A 21,913-nucleotide genomic window follows, 5' to 3' on the forward strand; every position below is an offset into this window, starting at 1 on the left:
ACTTATAAAATGTGTTCAAAGTGCTGCCCATTGTGTTGGATTGTCAATGCAACCCTCTTCTCCCACTCTTCACACACTGATAGCAACACCACAGAAGAAATGCTAGCACAGGCTTCCAGTATCCGTAGTTTCAGGTGCTGCACATCTCGTATCTTCACAGCATAGACAATTGCCTTCAGATGACCCCAAAGGTAAAAGTCTAAGGGGGTCAGATCGAGAGACCTTGGGGGCCATTCAACTGGCCCACGACGACCAATCCACTTTCCAGGAAACTGTTAATCTAGGAATGCTCGGACCTGACACCCATAATGTGGTGGTGCACCATCTTGCTGGAAAAACTCAGGGAACGTGCCAGCTTCAGTGCATAAAGAGGGAAACACATCATCATGTAGCAATTTCAAATTTTCAGTGGCTTTGAGGTTTCCATTGATGAAGAATGGCCCCACTATCTTTGTATCCCATATACCACACCATACCATAAATTTTTGTGTTCCAACAGTCTTGGAGGGATCTATCCAATGTGGGTTAGTGTCAGACCAATAGCGGTGGTTTTGTTTGTTAACTTCACCATTCACATAAAAGTTTGCCTCATCACTGAACAAAATGTTCTGTGTAAACTGAGGGTCCTGTTCCAATTTTTGTTTTGCCCATTCTGCAAATTCAGTGCGCCGATCTGGGTCATCCTCGATGAGATGCTGCAGCAGCTGGAGTTTGTAAGGGTGCCATTTGTGAGTAGCTAATATCCGCCGAAGGGATGTTCGACTGATGCCACTCCTCAGTGACATGCGGCGAGTGCTACGCTGTGGGCTCTTGCTGAATGAAGCTAGGACAGCCACTGATGTTTCTTCATTAGTGACAGTTTTCATGCGTCCACATTTTGGCAAATCCAACACTGAACCAGTTTCACGAAACTTGGCAAGCAGTTTGCTAACTGTAGCATGGGAGATGGGTGGTCTCGTAGGGTGTCTTGCATTGAAATCTGCTGCAATGACCCGGGTACTGCGTTCACCAGACATCAACACAATTTCTATCCGCTCCTCACGTGTTAACCTCTGCGACATGTCAATGGCTGTAAACAAAGAGAAGCTTGTAAATAACTCATGAAAGAATAAAGTTACGTTAAAACCAAGCACACCATTGTTTTTCTTGTGAAATTCTCAATAAGTTTGATGTGTCACATGACCCTCTTCCCATTGAAAAAACTAAAGTTGGATCCAAAATGGCCGACTTCAAAATGGCCGACTTCAAAATGGCCACCATGGTCACCACCCATCTTGAAAAGTTTTTCCCCTCCCATATACTAATGTGCCACAAACAGGAAGTTAATATCACCAACCATTCCCATTTTATTTAGGTGTATCCATATAAATGGCCCACCCTGTATATACGAAGCAAAAATATTTCTGTCAATTTCATATGTGTGTGTGCATTAGGGATGTTAATAATTAACCGTTTATAACTAATAACCGACAAAGAATTCACTGTTAAGTAAATGCTGTCAGGTAAAAATGTCATTTAAATTAATTTGCAACAGCTTACAATTAATTTAAGGCTATCTATGACTGAACCTTAGACTCACACTTACTATTACATGAATTAAAAAAAACTTGAACGCATTAATATCACAACCTCTAAACCTGTTAAGTGTCAATATGGAGTCTGAATGCATTTTAGACTCTGTACATGTGGATCTACAGTATTTAACTATTTGCTTATAAATCTGGATCAATTGCATCATGCCCTAGTCAAAAGGTCGAACTCCTCTTCAAATAACTATGCGTGTAAAATAAAAATGTGATAAAACTGTCCTGCATTTCATCTTTTGATTTAACACTGTAGGCTGATTGGTTTAAAATTTGCATCCCTAGTGTGCATAACAAGCCTATGGCATACATGTTTGTAATTTTAAATGTCAGAGACAATAATGAAATACAAGTAGTTTAGGCATCTTTTTATCCACTTATTTTATGCAACACATTCCATGATGACACAGTTTAAAGTGATGCGCAGAAGAGGTAAAGTGGCATCAAGTGAGGGGTTAAGGATCTGGGTTATGAGTACAGGTTTGTAAAAAACCACATCCAATGAATATACAAGACCAGAGAAGCATTAAAGCCAAGAGTCTACACATTTGTGTATTTTATTCTGCTCCTCAAGTAACTTTGACCTGCACAGTGGATTGTTTTTTGTGCTCCAACGTACTTAGATTTAACTTAACAGCTAAATAATTAAAAAAGGTTTAAATGTGCAGGGTAATGCTAATCGAGGACCAGGCTTGGAAAACACTGCCATAGGGAATCAGGCTAAGAAGCAAAACAGCATTTTCAGCAAACAGCAACTATTATTTAACACTGGATTTTGGGATGCCGTGTACAAAAGTGTGGTGCCCCGATAGTCGTCGTTTTTCTGGCTGACTGTACTCGTGGTCGGGCCCTGACATTGTCTTGCTCTGTCGGACCGCAGAGATGCGACGTTTTACATCGAGTTTGGGCTTCCTGCGAGCCCCTGTGTTAGGCTGGGCGGTGAGCGTAAGTCCCGAACACGGAGAGCCCCTGCGGATAGTTTTGGCCCTCTTCTTCATGAGCAGACAGCTGTAGCGGCCGAAGGCGTGCATGGCTGATGCCAGCTTTACTGGGTTGTGCTGGATCCTTTCGATTCCCTTTATGAAGTCTTGTGTCGCTGCCCACACGCTCGGCTCCCTCTCGACGATGTCGCACAATTCGGATAAGCATGTCTTTAACTTGTCCACAGGGTTCTCTTCCTCAGAAATCACTAAAAAAAAGAATTATATTGTTATATTTATTATAAAAATAAATAGTACAGGTGACATTTTTCAATGCTTACATATTTAAATGACAAAAAATATATACTTTTAAGTATAAATAATTAAGTTCAAAGTTCAAAATGTTCATTCTTTAAAACCATTATTTGAATTATTAATGAAATGCAAACCTTCTGTGGTGACGATCTCATGTCCCATCATTAATGCCTGTTCAGAGTGGTCGATCTCAGTCCAGGAGCTATTTGTGTCCTGGCTGGGAATAATGGAGGGTGATGGACTGGGTTCTCTAAGAGACTTGGAAACTTGGTGGTACAACCTGTATAGAAATTGCATTTTAAGCAATGAAGCTTTATTTTTGTATTAAACAAGTACAAGCATGCATTAATGTGTAATGGGTTTTCTAAATCAGGTATTTTCAAAACACCCTCTAGTGGAGGCTTTATGTTACATCTTGTATAGAGAGAGTAAGATGCATTGTGTTGCCTGAGTCGCATAAACAATTATGGACAAAATGTGGAAAACCCTGGTCTAAACAACAGGTTGATTTTCATAACACTGTGTATAGATATGAATGCAAATGTAAAAAGTTTAATAAATAAAATGCTAATAAAAAAAGAATGCAGTGTATTTATAATATAAAGTCAACAGCATCCTGTAATCAGAATGTGTCCCTAGATAAAATAAAATAATGCATCATTAGTAATTAAAATCCACAGTGTTTGGGATCATTGTCATTCTGGAAGACCCAGCCACGTTCCATCTTCAATGCTCTCACTGATGGAAGGAGGTTTTGGCTTAAAATCTCACGATACATGGCCCCGTTCATTCTTCCCTTAACACGGATCAGTCGTCCTGTCCCCTTTGCAGAAAAACAGCCCCAAAGCATGATGTTTCTACCCCCATGCTTCACAGTAGGTATGGTGTGCAACTCAGCATTCTTCTTCCTCCAAACACGACTAGTTGAGTTTTTACCAAAAAGTTCCATTTTGGTTTCATCTGACCACATGATATTATCCCAATCCTCTTCTGGATCATCCATATGCTCTCTGGCAAACTTCAGACGGGCCTGGACATGTACTGGCTTAAGCAGGGGGACACGCCTGGCACTGCAGGATTTGAGTCCCTCTCGGCGTAGTGTGTTACTGATGGTAGCCTTTGTTACTTTGGTCCCAGCTCTCTGCAGGTCATTCATCAGGTCCCTCCGTGTAGTTCTGGGATTTTTGCTCACCGTTCTCATGATCATTTTGACCCCACGGAATGAGCCCCAGATCGAGAGAGATAATCAATGGTCTTGTATGTCTTCCATTTTTTTACAATTGCTCCCACAGTTGATTTATTCACACCCATTGTAGATTCACTCTTCCCAGCCTGGTGCAGGTCTACAATTTTCTGACTGTTTGAGGCTGTGAACAGGTGTCTTTTATACAGATAAGGTCAAACAGGTGCCATTAATACAGGTAACGAGTGGAGGACAGAAGAGCTTCTTAAAGAAGAAGTTACAGGTCTGTGAGAGCCAGAAATCTTGCTTGTTTGTTATTGACCAAATACTTATTTTCCACCATAATTTACAAATAAATTCTTTAAAAATCCTACAATGTGATTTCCTGGAATTTTTTTTTCTCATTTTGTCTCTCATAGTTGAAGTGTACCTATGATGAAAATTACAGACCTCTCTCATCTTTCTAAGTAGGAGAACCTGCACAATCAGTGGCTGACTAAATACTTTTTGGCCCCACTGTAATTCACTCATACCAGAACACACAATGCCATGTTATCACCATGTTACTGTCATTGGAGTGCAGAGTAGGTCAAATTCACAATTTGCACATAGTTTTGCATACTGTATACATGCATATTCATTCACTAAACTCTTATTTGTACTTGTATAAGTTTCTCTTCCTTTGCCTGCTTAATCACTGGGGGCCAATAATTTCCATCGGGAAAAATAAACTATCCATCCATCCATCTAGCTATCGTGTTTATATAATTCATTATGTCATTTTAGATGTTAGAAGCCATAATAAAATAAACATTTTAGTTTTCTTTTCTAAACCCACTTATTTTTGCAACACATTCAAGACATCCATTGATAATACCACAGGGACTTTTAACATTTCAGAAAACCCTTGTCAGTAAACACGGTTTGTTTTTGCTTTTACAAATGTAAATTAAAAGGCAAAGCAGAAGCCACATCCCAACAACATTCTTAAATAATGCCAACTTCTCTGGGTTCAAGCTCATCTGAGATGGACTGATGAAAAGCAGATATATATTATTGTGTTTTCTGGCCCAAATACTAAAAGGAACAGAAGGAATCTGATATGGGGGTTTATTAGCACCATGACATGGGTAACTTGGGTAAATCCATTCATATTAGAGCTACATACTGTATGTTTCCACTAAGACAACATCTTTGTCTCTCTCACAGCAACAATTGGTGTTCTCATGACTAAACAATTAAAGAACACTGTTAAAAAAGGAAAAGTTATAACATAAAGCAAAATATGTCCCAGATTTTTATGGAATGATTAAAATGAGCATATATAACCTATTAATTAAACTAAACATAAACCCATTTTATACACATGACTGCAGTTTTTACTGACTGAAGTTTATATTTTGCTTCCCAGACTTTGTCACCCATCACTACCCCATTTATCAAATCATAAAGGACACCAGATATTCGACCAAATGTTATAAAGGTTATGGAACATTCTCAGCACTTGCAGTGGTAGTGTGTTCTCTACTGGTATATGTGTAGCATGTGCAGCAGTGTTGGGATTTTTATACAGCTCAATGTCAATACTAAAAGGAGAATAAAGCTTCAACCAAAAATAAAGTCAAGAGCGTCCTGTAATCACAGTGTCCACTGATAAAAGACAAGAAAGCATTATTAGTATTTAAAATCCCAACATATTAACTGCACCTGATACACTCATACCAGAACACGCAAAACATTATTACCATGTTAGTGGTAAAAAATTAAGGAGAGATTTCCATAATCCCTGGATATCAAGAATGTCTGATCACCCTATCTATTTAAGTCTGATTATTACCATGTTAGTGTAATTGGAGTGCAGAAAATAGCTTAACACCCAGAGCAACAGATGGGCTACAATCTGTTATTGTATAGACACAAAGTTCATCTATGTGGTAGATGAAGCTAAAATAACCAATGAATGGGACGTCCCAGACAGGTTCATTTCCAACTGTTTGTGGTCCTACAGGGAAGCCCAACAGAGTAGGAAATTATGTTAATTATTGTCTGTCGCCACCTTGTGGTTTGGAATTACATATTCTAATAACTAACTAATATTATTTATTTATTATTTATTAGGATTTTAACGTCATGTTTTACACACGTTGGTTACATTCATAACAGGACAGGTAATCACTGACCACACAAGCTTCATCAGTCCAAGTCCTTAATGTCAAACACTCACAGACAATTTTGTATATTCAATTGACCTCACTTGCATGCCTTTGGAGTGCGGGAGGAAACCGGAGCTCCTGGAGGTAACCCCCACAGACACGGGAAGAACATGCTAGTCCGACTAATTAATACATTCGATAACTGCATAATCACAGAAAACCAAGTGATCAAATAAAACAGAACTTGTCTATTTTAGTTAAGCGCCCTTACGATTAAAATAATAACAATAAGATTAATGCCTTTGTCTTATCGTGTTTGTTTTCTCCACTGCTTTGTCATCACTCACACATGCAAATGATATAGAGCAGTCCTACTTTTATTTGTTTTTCTTTACACTGCCTTCTGACTTCTCATTGTAGACTCTAATTAAAACAATAATACTAATACTCTGATAATTGTGCTAGTTGTGAATGACCTATAAACTTTCTCCTCTGTTTTTAAAATTATGTTGAAATTGGGCAAAGAATTCAAAAAGTAAAAAAGAATGAAGTTTAAGATGAGATTTGGGTATTATTAGGTTTGCTATTGTTATTAAAAGCCATTAAGTTGATCCTTATAAATAGTTAATTCTTATGGATAGTGTTTCTCCAGAACATTGTCATTGGTACATAATACTACAGTACAAAACTATTTTGCAGATATAATAACAATATAACACCATCAAGTAATAAGTATCCCTACTGATTTTCTTAACTTAAAAGTCTGGCTGGCCTTGTTTATTTTGCATGAGTCATTTCATTTTTTTATTTTCATGAACTGCTTCATTATGGTCAGGGTTGAGGCAAGTCAGGTTCAACTTGGGTGTAAGGCAGGAACACCCTGGACAGATCACTAATCCACTGCAGTTTTAAATGCATGCCAAAAATCAAGGAGAGGTTTCCATAATTTGAAAATCCCTGAAAATCAAGAACGTCTGATCACCCTATCTATTTAAGTCTAAACCATGTGTATGTAGAGCTGTCACTTATTTCAATAAGTACCAGACCACAATTACTTTCACTGATCTGACCATGATCACTGACATGTAACATAAAAATCACATATGTTTAAGCTGCATTACAAATAAATATTTAAAGCACATTACAATTTCTACCTCTTTAATCTGTCATGTAATAAAAAAATACATTATTGGTCTGACATTTGTCTTAGAGTGGGACTTTTTACTCACAGTTGCATCCATATTTTGACCTGTACCCTTTAAAAATACTTGCAAATATCAGGTTTATATATAACTGGACATAGATGGAAGTTTGTTATTAAGTGTTTTTTTTTTGGTTCCGATATACAATATACAGTGTATCACAAAAGTGAGTACACCCCTCACATTTCTGCAAATATTTTATTATATCTTTTCATGGGACAACACTATAGAAATAAAACTTGGATATAACTTAGAGTAGTCAGTGTACAACTTGTATAGCAGTGTAGATTTACTGTCTTCTGAAAATAACTCAACACACAGCCATTAATGTCTAAATAGCTGGCAACATAAGTGAGTACACCCCACAGTGAACATGTCCAAATTGTGCCCAAAGTGTCAATATTTTGTGTGACCACCATTATTATCCAGCACTGCCTTAACCCTCCTGGGCATGGAATTCACCAGAGCTGCACAGGTTGCTACTGGAATCCTCTTCCACTCCTCCATGATGACATCACGGAGCTGGTGGATGTTAGACACCTTGAACTCCTCCACCTTCCACTTGAGGATGCGCCACAGGTGCTCAATTGGGTTTAGTCCATCGCCTTTACCTTCAGCTTCCTCAGCAAGGCAGTTGTCATCTTGGAGGTTGTGTTTGGGGTCGTTATCCTGTTGAAAAACTGCCATGAGTTTTCGAAGGGAGGGGATCATGCTCTGTTTCAGAATGTCACAGTACATGTTGGAATTCATGTTTCCCTCAATGAACCGCAGCTCCCCAGTGCCAGCAACACTCATGCAGCCCAAGACCATGATGCTACCACCACCATGCTTGACTGTAGGCAAGATACAGTTGTCTTGGTACTTCTCACCAGGGCGCCGCCACACATGCTGGACACCATCTGAGCCAAACAAGTTTATCTTGGTCTCGTCAGACCACAGGGCATTCCAGTAATCCATGTTCTTGGACTGCTTGTCTTCAGCAAACTGTTTGCGGGCTTTCTTGTGCGTCAGCTTCCTTCTGGGATGACGACCATGCAGACCGAGTTGATGCAGTGTGCGGCGTATGGTCTGAGCACCGACAGGCTGACCTCCCACATCTTCAACCTCTGCAGCAATGCTGGCAGCACTCATGTGTCTATTTTTTAATGCCAACCTCTGGATATGACGCCGAACACGTGGACTCAACTTCTTTGGTCGACCCTGGCGAAGCCTGTTCCGAGTGGAACCTGTCCTGGAAAACCGCTGTATGACCTTGGCCACCATGCTGTAGCTCAGTTTCCGGGTGTTAGCAATCTTCTTATAGCCCAGGCCATCTTTGTGGAGAGCAACAATTCTATTTCTCACATCCTCAGAGAGTTCTTTGCCATGAGGTGCCATGTTGAATATCCAGTGGCCAGTATGAGAGAATTGTACCCAAAACACCAAATTTAACAGCCCTGCTCCCCATTTACACCTGGGACCTTGACACATGACACCATTTGGGCACAATTTGGACATGTTTACTGTGGGGTGTACTCACTTATGTTGCCAGCTATTTAGACATTAATGGCTGTGTGTTGAGTTATTTTCAGAAGACAGTAAATCTACACTGCTATACAAGCTGTACACTGACTACTCTAAGTTATATCCAAGTTTCATGTCTATAGTGTTGTCCCATGAAAAGATATAATGAAATATTTGCAGAAATGTGAGGGGTGTACTCACTTTTGTGATACACTGTACAATAAAAAGGGGCACTTAAGGGCACAATCACAACTAAATAAAACATGTTTACAAACAAATGTTTACCCAAAAACAATTTGTTTTGACCCTATTGTGAACACCATGTGATCCGACAGCTAACTGCTGATAATTGTTTATGTGTCTGCATTATTTAAAATGCTAAATACAATATCTGATTCTCTTGCTACATATTGGTGAGAAAGCTTAAAAAGGTAAGTGTTTAAGATGAATGCATTGCATTATGGGTGTTGTAGTGAATTTACCTGTAGCAAAACTGAATGTCTGGGCAAATGGATCGATCAGCTGAGGCATATGCATAGTCCTCTCCAAGTTCTAACTGGAGATCATATTTCAACACATCCAGAGCGGTAGACGGTGAATGACCAGCTTCAAAAAGCTTCTTCAGCTTCAGTATGGCATCCTGTCCGACATCCTTGTACCTCAAAGCATCTGGTACGTGTAGGTTGTGATTATGCTCGTTGGTGATGTGCACTATTGTTGGAAAGGCTGGCATGTGAGGATCTGTGCTCCTGAACACAAACAAAAATCAAGAACTGATGTTATTGACAAAACTATGCTTAGGAAACTGTCTCGAGAATAAAATGACATCGGGATTATCACTGAAACACACACCGACATTGTCTGCCATTGCTTCCCTGTGGTCGATGGAGAGTGATGCTCATCTTTGCAGGGCAGTTTGTGTTTTTGGTCCGTCTCCCCGATGCTTCCACTGCGTTTCTTGGTTTTGTGTTGTGATGGCATCGGTAGTCCACCTAAATTTGATGTCAGCAGTGGAAAACAGTTACATAACTATACTCAATGTTACAGACATGCATATTTTACATTGTACAGTAGAAAACCACAATGGGTCCCACTCTTGTCAGTTAAGAAACTTTGGACTACAAAGCAGACTTGACAGTTGATGATGGGGAGTTGCCTGGACTGAAATCCAGCAGTGGGAACACATTTTGTCTTGCCTCTTAAAAAAGTAGCTGGCTGAAAAAGTGGCTGTCATTGGTGAATGAAGTAGCATATATAGTGTGATAGCAAGGCGCTTAGTTATAACAAAGTTATATAATAACTGAAGAAACCAAAATGAAACAAGTGTCTGGTTCGTATTACTATAACAATAATTAATCAATTAGATCAATGCAGCAAATTAACCAGGGTAGCTTTAAACCTGACTGCACAACATGGCCAGCACATGTAAATCAGAAACAGCTAAAAAAGCAGTGTCCAAAATGTCCAGTAACATTTTTTTAAATATTGTTATTGGTGCAATAAGCCAGTCAGGCATTTAGGAATACAAGACCATCAAGAAACACACAAACAGACTACAGAACAGTTTCTTTCTTAGAGCTGTAACCCCCATTACACCCCCCACATAAAGACACTCACTCTCTCACACTCACACACATCCATAGCTGCTGAAGACAGCAAACCAAACTGTCTTGTACATCGCCCTCCCCAAGTCGCTTTTAAATGAACAGATCACTTTACATTATGTACATAAAATCAATACAGTTTGTGCAATAATTATTATTATTATTTCGCTACTGTTATACCGGTTATGCTGTTCTGTTGTGCACTATTCAAAATCTGTGCATATATCCATAATCACCATGTCAATACTCTATATTTCATATTAATATACATATCTGTATATTGCGTGTATATAATCTTATAGTTTGTATAATTGTGTTTTTGTGTTTAATGTATACATTGCTTGTACACTGTATTATTACTAGAGAGATACCATCAGCCGGAAACAAATTCCTTGTGTGTATCCACATACTTGGCCAATAAATCTGATTCTGATTGATTAATTTAGCTAATTTTGTGTTGTACCGAGTCATATATTGATATTAATATATTTTACCTTATTTTTATTATATTATTGATGCTGGTCTTACTGGGAGCTACTAAACAAAGTTTTGTTGTATAACAAGTGACACTAAAGTCTATCTTGTCTTATGAAGACATGTTTAGGTTTGTCTAAATCTCTGACAGCCTGCAATGATTTGGTGCCTTGTACAGGAGATTCCTGCACTGTGCCCAGTGTTTCCCTTTAAAACCGAACTTGTCATGACCCTACCTAGAATAAAGCAGTTGATGAAAATGAAATAAAACTCTAACTGCAACATAATAGCAATATGGTTATCGTTTAGCCATTACAGTGCAACCTAAATGTAAACCGAAATGTAAGTTTCACACACCTTAAAGATAACTCTTTGCCCTTTAGGTGGTCTGGTTCTATCAATTCTCCAGGTGATGGATGAACTTTTCACCCACTGCTGAACTTCCTCAACAGAAGATATGGTCATTCTCAATGTGGCGGAAAAATCAACGTGGTCCTGTGTCTGTCGTATGGTCTTGTAGTCACACACATGATATTCATGATTACATGGAAGCCAGTCCTAATAGGGAAAAGTGCTGTTAGTCACATTACCAACCTCTCTAGCAGCTAAGAAACATTATAAACCACTTATATAAACAGTGCTACAGAGTGAACTAACCTTTAAAGCTGGATACAGAGGAAGGTTAATATCTGGATTGACACAATGAAAGCGCTCCTTATTAGATATTCTGGGTTTCAGTTTGCCTGAAAACTGGCGTTCCATCCTGTGAGGAATACATGTAAAACACACAAATATTACATCACTTTAGTGAACTAGTGTTGTGACTATTTTATAATGGAAGGAAATTATTTTAATAGAAGGAAAAGCTACAAATGGCAATTTTATAGCTTTATATTCTACTAATAAGGCTGCATTTTGGAAATAAAGCAGTCACTAGTTTGGGGTGGCTACTTTGGACAGGACTTGGTATTTGCTTCAGATTTTGTGAAACAATAACACAAATGACTCTTTAATGCATATCAATAAAGAATATGCAAAGACCTAAGAAGTGTCCTGCATTATTAGCTACATAACAAATTGGTCCGAAACTTTATCATATCGTGTAACGTGTAAATGTCGTACGGAACACCGTGAGGTTAATCTAGCCATCACAACAGCTGATCTGAGCACTGAGGCATGACCAGGGCGTCCAATTTTAGTGCAAGATACACAGCCCTAGATTAGGAAGAAAACTTAGATTAAGTTGTAATCAAGGTAAAAAGAAAGGAGGTTTGAAACAATTGTATAACAATGCGCTGTTTTGAGTTCAAAAACGCGGGCTTAAATAGCTAGCCATGTAGCTAACTTAATGACTTAAAGTTGCAAATTCCACACTTTGCAGAATAACTAATGAATATGTTAATATACAACAATATCTGATAAAACACCTGAAATTAGGGAAAATTCTAAGACACAAAAATGACACATTTAACCATTTACAAGCAAAAGAGCTAAATAGCTAGCACCGGTGCTATTCTTAGGCCTAATGCTAGCTAACTGCTTGGATAGTTGGTGTCAATAAAACTATTAATTCACCAACCTAATTCCACACAGTAGAACGTAATAAAGTGAGTATTAAAGTAGAATTTTCACACAATATGATATACTTACACCATGTTGGTGTACATTTAGAAAGCCTGTATAATCCCTTAATACAGTGAGTTGAACTTGTTTGTTGTTAGCTATTAATGCTACACGCTCACGCTGCCATTTCCCTTCAGAGAAGAAAGGGGGCGGAGATACGCAATGACGTCACATATGTTCAAATGTTCGTTACAAAATTCCATCTTCTGTGAAGATGAGTTAAAGAGAGGCTTTATTGTCATTTCAGCTGTCTACAAGTACATATTGAAACGAAACATCGTTCCTCCAGGACCAGGGTGCAACATAGAACAAAAAGTGCAAGACAATACAATGCACAGTGCATATAAACAACAGTACAATAAATACAAAAGACATTACTAATCTAATTAAGTAATTAAGAGAGACAAGACTACAGACAAGTGTAGTGTTGGCCAGTACATGGTACTGAGTAAATGATAGGTGAGGTAAAAAAAAAATGCAGTATTGTGCAAATTGCAATTGTGCAAAGATGCAAGTAATGCTTTTTAAAGTAAGATAACAAATACATTTTGGTCTGACTTGCAAGATCACCAATTAAAGTTATTAATTTCTGGAAGCTTAAAGATATAATATGCTACTATAATAACAATTCCAATAAACAAACAGAAAATATTCTATTTTATTTTATTTTATGCCAATTATTTTATTTATAAAGTTTTTAGGCTCCCAATTAAATAAATAAATAAATAAATATAAATTCAAATTCCATTTGGAAAAAAATGGTTTATTATAGTCATTTTTGTTCATGTAAAAAAAAGTTTATTGTACAATTTACATTTTAGATTCCACTAATATAAAATTAAAATTCAGACAAATCGAATCGAACAATTCACTGTGTGATGTCCCATCCCGGATGCCTTCAAGCCCAGAGAATGTGTTTTATTTTTCTAATCTTAAAAGTAGTTTGATAAGTGACAAATATGCAAAAATAAAAAAAAAAGTGGGAAGGGGCAGATACTTAAATGCATTCTTTATCTTACAATGCTACAAATTCAAACCCTGTTTTCGAAAAAGTTGGGACATGTTGTAAATGCAATAGAGACAAGAATCTGTGATTTGTTAATTCCCCTGAACCTTTATTTAACTGACAAATGTACTGTACAAAAAATAGGTACAAAATAAGATTGAAAAGTTTATAGCTGATACAAGCTATACTGGTATAGCTAATATATATTTTACATATAGCTAAAGAATTCTGCTATAAGCAGGTGAATTAGTAATAGGTCAGTGTATTATGATCGGGTATAAAAGGAGGATTCACCAAATCACCAAATTTGTCATGCAAAACAAATTTCTCCATCAACTGTACATAATATTGTGGAAAGATTTTGAAAATCCTGAAAAATCTCAGTTTGTGTAGGGTTAGGCTAAAAACCACTATTGAATGTGCATGGTTGTCAATCCCTAATATGTAAGGCCCTACCTAATTCACGGTTGTGAAAATCATGTCACAGACCATGAAATGAGGCGTTTCCAGTGAAATATGCAATTTGTTGTAAAATTCTAAATTTTCAAAATTGTTTTCAAATCCGCGTGGAGTATGAAATATGAGGCGCAATATGCAATATGAGGCGATTGTAGCAATCATACGGCAATTAATTTAGTGTAACAGACTTTTCTGTGCTGTAGTGTGCTGACAATGTTTGATGTATGTGTTTATGTATTGGGTGCATTTTGTACCTTTGGGGATTCCATAAAATGTGCTTCTCTACACAAATGATCATCTCTCTGCAGTTTGCTCAAAAGAACAAGCCAACGGTTGGTTACATTAGCAATCGGTTAGACAAATTGTCCAATTCTGTGGACACGGGATGGGGGGTTGGGGTGGGGGGTGGTTATGTGGAAAGACAGACGGGTATTTTTGTCTTTCAACTATTAAGGGAGGCTGTGCTGTATATTGTAACTTCCATTTATTCCATCATTTAATTTATGTACAGTATGTATGAAACCGCAGTCATTCAGCGGTTAAGGTACTGGACTAGTAATCAGAAGGTTGCAGGTTTAAGCCTCACTACTGCCAGGTTGCAAGGCCCTTAACCCTCAGTTGCTCAAACTGTATTCAATCATAATTGTAAATTGCTTTGGATAAAAACATCTGCTAAATGCTGTGTGTTATTTAATGACTGCTGTGAAATGTAGCCCTCCACTACATCAAGGAATGCAACCTGAAACTCTATTATAAGAGAAAGACAGTAGAAACATGTGCTCTGGTTTGATCAGGCAACGTTTTAGCTTGTTTTCAGGAGAATTGGACGCAGGTTCTCCATGCCAAATCATCCGGACATGTTATCAGTGAAAGGTCGAAGGCCAACATCTCTCATGGCATGTTTAATTGTGTATGTGTGAAGGTACCATTGACACAGAGACATAGTCTGCAATCAGGGCAACATCTTTTCCCTATAAGCCCAGGGTTATTTTAGCAACTCAGCAACTTCATGCTATGCTTCATTATACATATGCTGCAACAGCTTTCATATCATTAAACAGTGTAATTAATGGGAAAGATGACGTAACACAGTGGTAAACTGTCTAACAGTGTCTGTGTGTAAGTAAATTCTTAATTTGTTTATAGTTATTAAATACAATTATGTTCATCTGTGAAACAACGGTGGCACAGTGGCTCGGGGGGTAGCACTGTCACCTCACAGTGAGAGGGTCCTGGGTTCGGTTCCTAGATGGAGTGGTTTGGGTTCTTTCTGTGTGGAGTTTGTACTCTCTCCCTGTGTTTGTGTGGGTTTACTTCCACAGTCGAAAGACATGAAGTTAGGTTAATCGGAGATACTAAAATTGCCCTCAGATGTGTGTGTGTGTATCTGCCCCGAGATGGACTGGTACCCTGTCCATAGTGTTTCTGGGTACCTTACAGCCATTGAGAGCTGGAATAGGCTCCAGCATCCCCCGCAACCCTGATTAGGATAAGCTGTATAGAAAGTGAGAGAGTGATTCTTGGTTTAATTGCATTTTGCAAAATGTCCCAACTTTTCTGGAAATGGGGTTTTTACATAATAATAACACATTATTATAAACATCATCTTTATTTGAACGCATTTTAAAAGTACTAAAATAATTTTTGTCACACCCAAAATGTGTTGAATGTTATGTACTATTATAAAAGGTAATTTAGCCATACAGAGACCACAACCAAACAAAACAGGAATGCTATAAACATCAGGCCTTTAGTGACACCATGCTAGGACAGTAGTAGCCTAGTGGGTAGAGCTTTGGACTATTAACTGAAAGGTTGAGAGTTTAAATCCCAGCTCTGCCATGCAGCCACTATTGGGCCCTTGAGCAAGGCACTTAACCCTTCTGCTCCAGGGGCGCCGTACAATGGCTGACCCTGCGCTCTGAATCCAAGCTGGAAAATGCGAAGAAGGAATTTTGTTGTACTCTACTCCGATATACACCGACCAGGCATAACATTATGACCACTGACAGGTGAAGTGAATTACACTGATTATCTCTTCATCACGGCACCTGTTAGTGGGTGGGATATAGTAGGCAGCAACTGAACATTTTATCCTCAAAGTTGATGTTGTTAGAAGAAGGAAAAATGAGCAAGTGTAAGGATTTGAGCGAGTTTACCAAGGGCCAAATTGTGATGGATAGATGACTGGGTCAGAGCATCTCCAAAACTGCAGCTCTTGTGGGGTATTCCCGGTCTGCAGTTGTCAATATCTGTCAAAAGTTGGTCCAAGGAAGGAACAGTGGTAAACCGGCGACAGGGTCATGGGCAGCCAAGGCTCATTGATGCACATGGGGAGCGAAGGCTGGCCCGTGTGGTCCGATCCAACAGACAAGCTACTGTAGCTCAAATTGCTGAAGACGTTAATGCTGGTTCTGATAGCAAGGTGTTACTTTGACACGTACAACCTACCTAAGCATTGTTGCAGACCATGTACACCCTTTCATGGAAACGGTATTCCCTGATGACTGTGGCCTCCTTCAGCAGGATAATTTAAATAATTTAAATAGTATTTATATTTATATTTATTATGTCTGCACTACTGTTTTTTTAGAGCTAAATATATATTCTGTGCAATATTCTCTTAAGCTACTCAGGGCATGTGCAATACCCCACTGCTACCTCACTGCTGTAAACAATGTCTTTTGTCCTTTTTAATAATTATAGTTTAGTATTTATTCTTTATATTTAAGATTTTTAGGCATACACACATGTATTGTGTATATGTATATAATTTTTGCTTCTATTTTTTTACTTATTGTGTGCGTAAGCACCGTCGGATTGCTACTCAATTTCGTTGTACACTGTGCAATGACAATAAAGGCATCTTATCTTATCTTATAATGCGCCCTGCCACAAAGCAAAAATGGTTCAGGAATGGTTTGAGGAGCACAATGACTTTGACGTGTTGACTTGGCCTCCAAATACCCAGATCTCAATCCAAACGAGCATCTGTGGGATGTGCTGTGCAAATAAGTCCGATCCATGGAGGCCCCACCTCACAACTTACAGGAGTTAAAGGATCTGCTGCTGACATCTTGGTGCCAGATACCAGAGCACACCTTCAGGGGTCTAGTAGAGTCCATGCCTTGACGGTTCAGGGCTGTTTTGGCAGAAGAGGGGGACCAATACAATATTAGTAAGGTGGTCATAATGTTATGCCTAATCAGTGTATGTGATGTGATTGTAAGAAAATGAAAAAGGTGTTTTATAATAATGTTTATTTGTCTAACAGCAAGGACAAAAGTTTATATTTTCATATATAACTCAGTATACAATATTACATATAAAAATTAAAAACAAATATCTTTAGACTTAAAATGCTCAAATCTTAAACCCAGAAAAATGTTAAACCCTAGATTGCTGCCTTTTATAAGAACGTAATAAGGAATCCAATACAACTTTGACATATTTCAAAGAAAAAATACAGCTTAAAACACAAAAACAGAAAGATACACAATAAAATGTGCTAATAAAGTACAGTGAAGTACGGAAATATCACTCTGATCATAAGGTACTGCAATTTTTTGTAATTTTAGCAAAATGTTCCAGTAAAAAACATGAAAATTACAAGATAACAGATAGATGAACATAGTACTGGTTTTGTAACTGAAATATATAAGCAGATAAATAATTAAACCACAGTTGCTGACTCCTTTCTAGATGTATGTTTGTGTATGAAGGTTAACTTGCAATTACCACTTTAAATTTCATTGGGAGGTTAAATTCCATTAGTAGTGCTAGTATTTATAAAATATTTAATTCTTATTCAGTAAATTCAACCAGTTAGCACTGGCTGGTTTTTTATTTTTTATTTTATATATATATATATATATATATATATATACTGTATATACAGTATATATATATATATATATATATATATTGTGTTGATGCATTTTCTCCCCCCTTTTCTCCCGAATTTAGCGCGTCCAATTGCCCGATTGCGTCAGGGTTCGTCTTTACAAATGTGAACCCCGGGTCTGACTGAGGAGGACAAAGCTAACCCACGCCCCCTCCGACACGTGGGCAGCAACCGTATGCATCTTATCACCTACACTTGACGAGTGCAATGCGGATCAGCACTGTGTGCGGAGAGACACACCCTGATCAGCGCACTCTTTCCTCGTCTCTGTGCAGGCACCATCAATCAGCCAGCAGAGGTCGTAATTGCATCAGTCATGGGAGAGAGACCCCATCCGGCTTAATATCCCGCCCCTATATGAACAACAGGCCAATCGTTGTTCATGGCCTCTCAGCCTTAGCCGGTAGCCAGAGCTGAGATTTGATACAATGTATTCAAGATCCCAGCTCTGGTGTTCTAGCAAGTGTTTTACCACTGCGCCACCTGAGCGGCCCTGTCTAGTCTGTTTTAGCACTGATATGGCAACAGTTGAAGAATACGTTTATTTGACCTTCAGGGCTTTCAGTAATGTGACCAAAAACAAACAAGTAATTCCAGCATTAAAGTGCCATTTCAGCCTTAATGTAATGTATCTACTGTTTGTACAGACCCAATTCCAAATCGGTGATTTGAAAATATTATTTTATAGAAATTTAATTAAAAACGAATCTTTTTAGCTAATCTTAATGAACTAAACTTAATTTATTATTTGAAGCCTGCAACACATCCCAAAATAATTTGGAAAGGGGTAAATTAAGAGCAGTAACAATGTAAAATGGTTAAAAAAAATGGGTATACAAGTTTTAATAAAACACTCAGTTGATAACAGGAAAGGATAGGTTAAGGGTTACCACTTGTGTGATCAAGTTTAAGAACAAACGTTACTCCATGTACAATTGCACAAAATAAAATAAAGAATTTCACCCTCTACAGTCCATAACATTACTGAAAGGTTCAGAGACTCTAGAAAAGTACGCAAAACAATAAATCATCTTTGTAATGTTGTCATTGTGTGCAGGTCAAAAAAGCTTCTGCAAAACAGCTTCGTTGTTGTCTGTTTGCATTTGCATTTTCCCCTGTCCTAACTTGTGAATTAGGGTTGTAAATAATACATCACTAAAACATTTTTTTTTGTCTTATCTTAGACTGTAAATATAATGTGTAAAGAATATGTTGTTTTATGAGATACTGTTACCAGTACTGAAAAACCTCAATTTTGGTTTATTAATTGGCTAGTAACACAATACATAATCAACTGGGACAGTATTGTTCATCATTTATCACGTCATAACAGTAAGTTTAGTTGTTTGTAAACCGAACAGGCATAACATTATGACCACCTTCCTAATATTGTGTTAGTCCCCCTTTTGCTGCCTAAACAGCCTTACAATTGCGATGCACTGTGTAATCTGACACCTTTCTACCAGAACCAGCTCCTACAGTAGCTCGTCTGTTGGATCGCTCCCCATGTGCGTCATTGAGCCGTGGCCGCCCATGACCCTGTCGCCGATTTACCACTGTTCCTTCCTTGGACCATTTTTGATAGATACTATCCACTGCAGACCGGGAACACCCCACAAGAGCTGCAGTTTTGGAAATGCTCTAATCTAGTCGTCTAGCCATCACAATTTTTCTACTTCTAATATATCAACTTTGAGGATAAAATGTTCACTTGCTGCCTTATATATCCCACCCACTAACAGGTGCTGTGATGAAGAGATAATCAGTGTTATTCACTTCACCTGTCAGTGGTCATAATGTTATTCCTAGTCGGTGTATATTCTTAGTCGTAACATTTCCATTTTTGTCATTTTAATCAGAAACTATTTAAGTTATGAGATCCCAAAGGAAAAGAATAATCAATCAAAACTGATTGATTGATTGAAACTGTGTTTTACTGTGTTTACGTGTGTTTATTGCAAGACCATATTTGTGCAATAGAAGTCAAATTATCTATATTAATTTTTTTTTTTTTTTCTCAAATTATCAAATTTACAATAACTGCTTCCTCTGTAGATTTAACATGATGGGCTGGAATTGTCCAACTAATGATAAACTTATTGCATAAAATACTAAATTAAAAACTATTTAGTATATTTGAACATAGAAAATATTCATTGGTAATAACCCTTTATCCACTGATAATAAAATCCTAGATGAAAGGGGTAGAGCGATTTCTTTTTAATATAAATAAAACATATACTATTTGTAAAAATTTTATTACTCATGCTATTACCAATTACATTTAAAAATCAACATTTAACGGCCGCTCAGGTGGCAAAGCGGTAAACCACGCTAGCACACCAGAGCTGGGATTTCAAATACATCCTATCGAATCTCAGCTCTGCCATCCGGCTGGGCTAAGCGACTACATGAACAATGATTGGCTGTTGTTCACAGAGTGGGACAAGCCGGTTCCTCATAACTGATGCAATTACAACCTCTGCTGGCTAATTGATGGTGCCTGCACATCAATACGCTAGCACAACAGAGCTGGGATTTCGAATACATCGTATCGAATCTCAGCTCTGCCATCCGGCTGGGCTAAGTGGCCCAGGGTGTTCACAGGGTGGGTAAGCCGGACCAGGGTTCTTCATAACTGGTGCAATTACGACCTCTGCTGGTTGATTGATGGTGCCTGCACTGATCAGGGTGTGACTCTCCATGCACAAGGCTGATCCACATGTGAACTCGCCTCGAACAGGTGAAAAAATGCAGTGGGTACTGCGCACGTGTCGGAGGGGGCATGTGTCAGGTGTGAAGCTCCTCAGTCAGCATTGGAGGGTTGTAGCATGTAGGTGAAGCATAACGTAATCAGGGTAATTGGATACAACTAGATTAAGGGAGAAAATTGGGGGGAAAATTGGAGAAAAAAAAATAAATAAACATTTTACACAATAATCAAACACTTAATAGAAGATATACATCTTATTATATATTGTGGACTAAAATGACACTCGTCTCATTAAGTGACCCAAATACCAAATCTTTTAATCTTTAATCTATTTTAAGCATAATTTAGATTTAGGGCAGCACAGTGGCAGCAAAAACCTCCAGGGTGATTTTCTGGAATTAATCCAGCATTCATAAATGATTGCTTAGTTTTATAAACATATAGAAATGCATGTGTAAGTAAATTTATTCAGGGTGCAAAGAGTCTGTAAAGCATTCAGTCTGCTGTGCTTTGGTTTCCACTGCAAGTATCAGAGCCAGGAAACAGGTCTGGATTTTCTGCTAGCGTCGCCCGGATCTTCTTCTTCTCTTTAAACCTGCCAGAATTTGAGACTTTTACGTGGCGTCCTTTTGTGGCATTTTTGTCCACGATGCGCTCAAGGCGGGCGTTGAACTGGGCATCGTCTGGCGTTCCAGTCGTTGTACTGGTGGTTTCCGGTGTCGTCTCTGTGTTGTTAGTGAACTCCGGCGGTATTTCGTACAACACCTTGCCGTCTGATTTCTTTTTGCGGAGGAAGGTCAGTTTCCACCAGGCAGAGGCAGGCTCTGTCGTAGCCATGACTGAAGAGAGAGAATTCCTTGTGGAGGGAAAAGAAAAAGAGAGTCAGAGCCATTTCTGTTTATAAAATGAGTAAGCTCATTAAACACTGGTTAAACACTGTAAAAGAGTGCATACACTTCCTGTGAGGGGAGACAAGTATTAAATCTGGTTTTACACGATTCCAGTGTACACACTATGTCTTTTGACTTTGTACCTACAGTCAAGTGAAAAAGTTAGAACACCCCATGAGAACCTTTGTCTTTTTGAACATATTTTAACATATGAACATTTGAGCTTTATTTGAACAGTATTGAGAGATGGAGCTTATATCACTAAACAAATAAAACTGAAAAAAATACTTTTAAACACAAGTTGTGAAATGTAATGAACAAAAATGGAAATTTCTTGTGGAGAAAAAGTTAGGACACCCTATGTCCTAATAGCCGGTATTT

General features: G+C 38.2%; 2 protein-coding genes across 2 annotated transcripts; both read right to left on the reverse strand.

The window, feature by feature from the left end:
* Positions 1 to 1,936: 1,936 nt before the first annotated feature.
* si:dkey-75a21.2 (uncharacterized protein LOC794385 homolog) lies at positions 1,937 to 12,686 on the reverse strand. The gene is made up of 7 exons (XM_063018697.1): positions 12,588 to 12,686; positions 11,595 to 11,700; positions 11,295 to 11,495; positions 9,712 to 9,851; positions 9,342 to 9,608; positions 2,953 to 3,098; positions 1,937 to 2,772 (listed from the first exon to the last, which is right to left on the reverse strand). The coding sequence occupies exons 1-7, from the start codon at positions 12,602 to 12,604 to the stop codon at positions 2,342 to 2,344; spliced, it is 1,308 nt and encodes a 435-aa protein (XP_062874767.1). The 5' UTR covers positions 12,605 to 12,686; the 3' UTR covers positions 1,937 to 2,341.
* Positions 12,687 to 21,137: 8,451 nt separating this feature from the next.
* Positions 21,138 to 21,479, reverse strand: prr15la (proline rich 15 like a). Its single transcript, XM_062984866.1, has one exon. It carries the CDS (start codon positions 21,477 to 21,479, stop codon positions 21,138 to 21,140), a length of 342 nt encoding a protein of 113 aa, XP_062840936.1.
* Positions 21,480 to 21,913: the final 434 nt, after the last annotated feature.

This window comes from Trichomycterus rosablanca, chromosome 22 (genome assembly GCF_030014385.1).
Source record: "Trichomycterus rosablanca isolate fTriRos1 chromosome 22, fTriRos1.hap1, whole genome shotgun sequence".
Classification (NCBI taxonomy): Eukaryota; Metazoa; Chordata; class Actinopteri; order Siluriformes; family Trichomycteridae; genus Trichomycterus; species Trichomycterus rosablanca.